This window comes from Stigmatopora nigra, chromosome 4 (genome assembly GCF_051989575.1).
Source record: "Stigmatopora nigra isolate UIUO_SnigA chromosome 4, RoL_Snig_1.1, whole genome shotgun sequence".
NCBI lineage: Eukaryota > Metazoa > Chordata > Actinopteri > Syngnathiformes > Syngnathidae > Stigmatopora > Stigmatopora nigra.
This window is the reverse complement of record NC_135511.1, coordinates 17,217,810-17,224,733: the sequence shown is the minus strand read 5'-3', so window position 1 is coordinate 17,224,733 and position 6,924 is coordinate 17,217,810. Positions and strand designations below refer to the sequence as shown.

Sequence of the window (6,924 nt, the reverse complement as noted above, 5' to 3'; positions counted from 1 at the left end):
GGTGTGCAGCCACGTTACGAAACCGAAGAAGAATCCCCTACGCTCCCGTTTGTCGGAGCGTTTACAGTACCGAGGCGCAATAAGGCAGTCCAGCGGCTTAAGAAGACGTCCACATTGCAATGAATTCCCTGTCAACCTGTCCATTTTCCGTAGACACACTTGAGCTGCAATGAAGGTGCTTTTTCACATAATTTTAATTTAATTCTTCGCGTCGTTTCCTGCTTTAATGTTTGCTAGCCTCCAGCTACCGTTAGCAGCGTAACCAGAGCTTCTCATTTCGGGTGGCATCATTATCTCAAATGGTTTCAGCTGTGCTAATGTAGTGTTGGCTAATGGTTACTGTATTACATTTTGTTGCTAATGACACTAAAATGTGTTTTATTGGATGCATAAACCTATTTTTTAGCTGCAAATTTCTCTATTAAAAATGTGGTTTGCTTGTGAGGCTGAATACTTTCACTTTCAAATATTCTTAATGTTTATTTATTTTAAATTTATCGAACATGTTTTTGTACGGGCGGTCCGGTGGATAAGTGGTTAGCGTGTCGGCCTCACATTGTGGGACCTGGGTTCAAATCCAGTAAAGTGGTTAAGAAAATAAAATGAGATGAGCTGTTTTTGTGATAGAACAATGAGCAGGGAGCGAAAAATCCAGGTTCTAATGGTGCTTTTTATTTAAATTTCAGGCAGGGGCTTCATCCGTGTGGGCTTCTTGCTGTGGTCTGCTGAATGAGGTGATGGGTACTGGAGCTGTGAGAGGTCAGCAGCCAGGGTTCGGGGCAGGTGCTGGGCCCTTCAGGTTCCCCACGAGTGCGGGATATTCCACATACCCGCCCTCAAGCTCAGGGAGTCCAAGTCTTGTGTGCAAGTCCTGTGGACTGGCCTTCTCGGTCTTCAGAAGGAAGGTATGCGATCAGATATGTTTATATTTGTCTGTAACCTTAAAAAAAAATGTTCAATGTGCAACTTGTTGATGTTTTTTTTTGTTGCCAAATATGTTAGAATCCATTTTGTTTACACCCGAAATAGGGCAGATTTGTTTTAATTAGAAGCACAGCGATCCCTAAAACAGATGCTGAAACAAGCTCCTCCCCCAACATGGTATGACAGAGGGTCTCTTCTGTCAGGACCTCCAGCTTTTCTCTCCCGTGGTGCTAGTCAAATCCCAATCTATGCATGCATTACTTTTTGATCTTGGCCATTTAAAAGTCCAAACAACCTGCTGTGTGCATGAACAGCTTGAGCGGATGGATGATCTGCATCTGGGGGGCTCATTAAATATATATTTCCACCTTAATGGCTCGTATTTTCCTGTGGCAAATTGTAATCATTTAAAACAGAGTATTCTGCGATATATCGCAATGTTTCAATTCTCGTATCAATTCAGAATCCGTACGAATTGATTTTTACGCATGTGGTTTTGGTGGAAAATAAACATTAAGCGGCTGTACTTCCACTCCCATCCACTAGTTGGCAGCAGTCAGATGCCATGACCTGACATTTGGTAATTTTGCTTGGAGGCACAAAGGCACTTTTTTTAGTGCTGAATGAACACTCCAAAATTGATATAAAATTGAGTTTTATGCTCATTTTGGTGTTTTTTTTTACCAAAAGGAAAAATCGCAATACGAGATAGTCTATTCTTGGGATTGAACCACATTACACACCACTTTGCTTGCCTAATTTCCATTTTCTGTGTTTTCTTCCTTCTGTCCTTTAGCACATTTGCTGCGATTGCAAGAAAAGCTTCTGCTCTCTCTGTTCTGTGCCTCTGGAAAATGTGCGGGTATGCGCCACGTGCCATTTGCTGAAGGCCACGGCCTTCCATCGGCCCCGCCTCATGCGTCTGAGGGTTCGAGACCTGCGACAGTATTTGTTGCTCCACAACGTCCCCACCGACACCTGCAGGGAAAAAGAAGACTTGGTGGACCTGGTCTTGTGTCACCAAGGCAGTGAGGAAGAGGAGGAGGAGGAAGAGGAGGAGGAGGAGCTTGACACAAGTAGCCTCCGCTCACCTTCAATTTATACTCCGCCCCCTTCGGCCACGCAGTCTTCCTCAGAGCTGTCCCAATTGGCTGGTGCTCGGGAAGAAGCTCTTACTAGCAGCGACAGTTCTGATAGCAATCAGGTTAGTGTATATACAGTGGTACCTTGAGATAAGAGCTTAATTCGTTCCGGGACTGAGCTCGTGACTCAAATGGACGTTTCCCATAGAAATAAACCGTAAAACAAATTAATTTGTTCCAAACCTCTGAAAAAACACCAAAAATACAATTTTGGATTGGAAAAACATTATTATTTGTTCTAATTCGACATTTATTAATAAAGTAACAAATAACTAGTGGTTTAATAAATTAAAATTTGTTTAATAGTACATTAAAATTCGACAGATTTTGTGAATGGGTGGGGGTGGAGGGTTACAGCACGGCAACACACTCGTAACATAACATACCGTATTTTGAGGACTATAAGGCGCACTTAAAAGTCTGAAATTTTGTCCAGAATAGACAGGGCGCCTTATAATCCAGTGTGATTTATATGTGGGAAAAAAATGTCATTCATTGAGGCCTTATAATGCATTGCGCCTTATAGTCGTGAAAATAAGGTAAACAAAGTAGTCAAGAGGAATGTCGTTTTTTTATGTTCTGATGCAGGACGTAGGCGATGCCACATCAGTTTCCCTCCTCAACTTGGACACCGGAGATCCCACACCTGAGGTAATTACAACAATAGTGCAATTGAAATGAAAATGTGAATTCTATATATTTTTTGTATTCTTTGGGTGTAACAGCTAATTCTGAGATGCAAACTTAAGGCCGAAAAATCCAGTAATTCCGCCAGATATTTTGCCCTTAAAGTCGCCTGACGTCCGATTGGTGGCGTTTCAGACCAGCCCTCAGACGCAGCGTCTCCTGCGAGCGTCGCTTTCCGACATCTCCAACATCGGCGACATCGAGGGCCTCTCGGTCAGGCAATTGAAGGAGATCCTGGCCAGGAACTTTGTCAACTATTCGGGTTGCTGTGAAAAATGGGAGCTGGTAGAGAGGGTCAGCAGACTCTACCGAGAAACTGAAGAGAACAGGAAATCACGTGGGTATTTAAGTACTTTTTAAGGTTAGTGTTCCATTGAGTAGATATTTGTCACTCATTTATTTTTTTTATTTTTTTTTTCAGTGGAAAACGTGAGCAGTACGTTAACCAAAGGTAAGCACATATGGCTTTTTGTACTTTATTTGAGCAAATCTTGCCTATTCAGGGCTTTAGAGTTTAAATTTTGGGCCCTTTTACGGTTGTTTTTCTTGTTTAGTTTTTAAATGATGCTCAAATTGTTTTGACTTAATTGTTCCACCCCAAAGTGGCGGCCTTTTCCTCTCCTCGCTGCAATGGGCCAATCAGAGGTAAGGCCTGACTAAGTGAACGTGCTCATTGGTCCCATTTGTGTTTGTCGTCGTTAGAGAAAATGTGGTGCATCCTCATGTCAAATTCCTGCATGTAGTTCCTCATGTTGGAATGTAAAATAAGATGATCATCATCTCACATCTCGCATTTGTCATTGACTGTGTGTTATTGAATCCACAAAACGTTTTTGTTATCCAGTTATTGAAATTGTGAGATGTTATTGTAGTATTGCAGTCTATGTCAGGGTGGTCCCACTCGTTTTTGTGTGACGTTTTTTATGTTTTAATTTATTTCCACATCTTTTTGGGGAGCCTCTTGATAGTAAATATACAGTTTTTTTCAATGTATTTATTTATGTTTTTGTTTAAAAAGGGGGGGGGGCTATAGTAAATATTTTGCTTTCTGGCAAAAAATGTCAATATTCTATTTTTGTATGTATCATTTTACATTGAAGTATAAAAGGGAAAATGAACGAACATTTTCACATCAGATTTTTAACTAAAAAACCTAAATATTCAGCTTTTTCAATTTCAATAAATATTTTTTTAATTTTAAGACTTTTTTCCAAGTTCTTCCTCAATTATTTTGTTTTTCATTTAAAAAAAAACACTAAGTATACTTAATTTAGGGGATAAAATAAGTAATATTTATTTTAAAACTGTCTCCATTTGAATCTGATCATAAAAATTCGATTACCCAGACGTGGCCACTTTGACTCTGTGTGGCCATCTTGACCTTGACTCCTCCCCTAACTCCACCCCCTCTGAAATCGCAACACATTCCGAACTGCTCTTTCCCTCCCGGTAGACGGCGAAAAGAACCCTCCCATGTTCCTGGACGAGAACCTGTGCCGGATCTGCATGGACGCCGTCATCGACTGCGTCCTGCTGGAGTGCGGCCACATGGTGACGTGTACCAAGTGCGGCAAGAGGATGAGCGAGTGTCCCATTTGCCGGCAGTACGTCGTCAGGGCCGTGCATGTCTTCAAGTCCTGATTCCCACGGTACCTCCCCGCTGCATGTCTCACAACCACAACAAACATTTGGGCTTTTCTCGTCCTCGCTCCCAATTTCAAACTAATTTCCCGTCGTGTAGCCAGGGGGCGCCTCTTTACGTGCCCGCCGCAAACGACGCTGTATCATAATAATCGTGCCGAATGACCCGTGCGTCTTAATATGGGAACATTTAGCGCTCATTCCGGGGGTGTTCAAACAAACATTCCGGTTTTTGGTGGTCCTGAATGAATGGTGAAATGAGGATTGATTGTGGTTCGCACAAGAAGCTTGAGTTTAGACTGCGTTTTTATTTTTTTTATTTTTTTTTATTATTATTTTTTTTGCAGTTCACAGCTTGAAAGCTCTAATTTTTACATCAATATAGGTAACTAACATGTCAGTCATTTTTTATTTAATTTTTTTACATACATTTGGAAGTCCAATTTGATAAATCAGGCTTTATGGGATCAGATTTTCTTGGCTTTTTTGCTGTGGATTTTATTTGGGAACATTTTTTGTAGTGTGTCAATATAGTTTAATATATGACGCTTATATATATATTTACTCTTTTTTTAAAAAATATATTTTTTTTTGCTATTATCTCATTCACTGCCATAGACATCAATTCTCTAATAATTGCTGGATAGCTGCCAACCCTGCGTTCAAATTGGATTGGACGTCTAATGGCAGCCAATGAGTTCATGTTCGAAAATTACACCAAAATATATATATTTTTTTTTTAAAGTTTTTTTTTATCGGAACTCAAGGCCTGATAGAATTACTGACAACATAAAATATAATTTTTTAAATGTTCATTTTCAAAAATTAACTCATTGATTACCATTGTAGACAATAAACATCCATTTTTGTTTGATTTGTATTTTTTTTAGCATTTTTTTTTTGATTTTTCTAAGAGCAACCCCGGAAAAGAAAAAGTTTGGACACCCCTGGTGTCGAGGGAGCTGAGATAAAATTTCATATTTCATTTTTCATTCCAAGCAAATGAATTGCAGTAAAGTTAAGTTAATCACTTAAAATTTACCTTCAAAAGTTAATGTGAAATGAGTTTTTCTTCCCTTTTTTTTCGCAAAAACTTCACAGGTTACGTTTTTAGCAAGAAAGAGAATGAAACAAAATGTCTGTCACAACCGCAATAGTTAATTCCCGTTGCTGTCTCACTGCTTGAGACAAAAATCGGTGCTAATCATCTTCACACTTTTACTGTCAAAATTTGCATAAAAAAACGAATGTTCATCCGTTTTTTTTGTCGTTTACGTCTCACGTCAAGTGTCTTATTTTTGTCCATTTTTCGTATTGAAATACTTGCTACGTACTCATAGAAATGTTTCGCTTATGTACATTTGCATATGAAAAACATCTATATTTTTTTGCATTAATATAACCGCTGTAAATATTTGGACTTGTGCGTTAATATGGTTTGTCCCTCTTTCATATTTTTATTCTTCTGACTTATAATTACTTTTTTTTCCAACGCTGCTCAATTGCAAATCATTTTAACATAATTTAACTCAAATATTAAGCTGCTATTTATAGTAAACCTTCAAAATCTAATTCAAAGCAGGATGCACTTTTCCTTTAGAGGGACAGTATTGTGTTAAATGTTGTTTTTTTTTCTTTGGGGATTGTTTTATTTTAATAAAAAGGTTTTTATATGTATATATGTTTTTTTGGGTACGCTATCTTTTATTTTGCAGTGTTTCCCAACATTTTAATGAGATGAGGCATACTTTTTTGCATTGAAAAATATCTATTGGAAGGTTTTTTTAATTTAAAGTTATATTAAAAATAGTCATTTTCATTAGTTTTATTAGTAGGAATCACATAAACCTCCAAAATTACTACAAAATCACTGACTTAACCTAATATCATTAAAATTTGATGTCAGAAAAACTTGTGGTTTGAGTGATGCAAAAAATAATGATTTTAATTACATAATTTTATGATTTTTCTCCAAATTTTACTCAAAATAAAAATATTATGCTCACATAGACGTCACCAAAAGTCGATGCCTTTGAAACCAAACAACAAAAATGACAGTTTCACCAATTAAATATTATAATAGTACAGTGATGCCTTGACATACGAGTAATTTGAGATAAGAGTAAAATTTTGGGCAAATATTTATCTTGAAATGAGACAAATTTTGATATACGAGCTTACAGTTAATGGCAAATTAGAACAAATAATGTTTTTACAATCCCAAAAGTGTTTTTTTCAGGGAGTCGGAACAAATTAATTAGTTTTTAGTTCATTTTTATGGGAAATGTTCATTTGAGTTACGAGTAATTTGACATACAAGCTCAATATTGGAACGAATTAAGCTCTTATCTCAAGGTACAACTGTATAATCAATAATGTAACATTCATATTTTGATTTTAAACTTGTAATAGTTCAATTTTAATCTTATATTCATTAATTTTTCTCTGAATATTACAATGTATGATTTGTTGGGAAACACTGCATTATTAGCTCGCGTCGGAAAATGAGAAAAGTTTATAAATAGACAAC

At 37.4% G+C, this 6,924-nt stretch overlaps 1 protein-coding gene across 2 annotated transcripts; it reads left to right on the top strand.

Moving 5' to 3' along the window:
* Positions 1-19: 19 nt before the first annotated feature.
* LOC144195077 (E3 ubiquitin-protein ligase RNF34-like) lies at positions 20-4,715 on the top strand. 2 transcript variants are annotated; one of them, XM_077714455.1, is made up of 7 exons: positions 20-175; positions 687-905; positions 1,721-2,128; positions 2,655-2,717; positions 2,889-3,090; positions 3,175-3,204; positions 4,207-4,715. In XM_077714455.1, the coding sequence occupies exons 1-7, from the start codon at positions 170-172 to the stop codon at positions 4,392-4,394; spliced, it is 1,116 nt and encodes a 371-aa protein (XP_077570581.1). In that variant the 5' UTR covers positions 20-169; the 3' UTR covers positions 4,395-4,715. The 2 variants fall into 2 exon arrangements, with proteins under 2 accessions (XP_077570581.1, XP_077570582.1); XM_077714456.1 differs by lacking the exon at positions 4,207-4,715 and adding an exon at positions 3,357-3,768.
* The last annotated feature ends 2,209 nt before the right edge of the window (positions 4,716-6,924 follow it).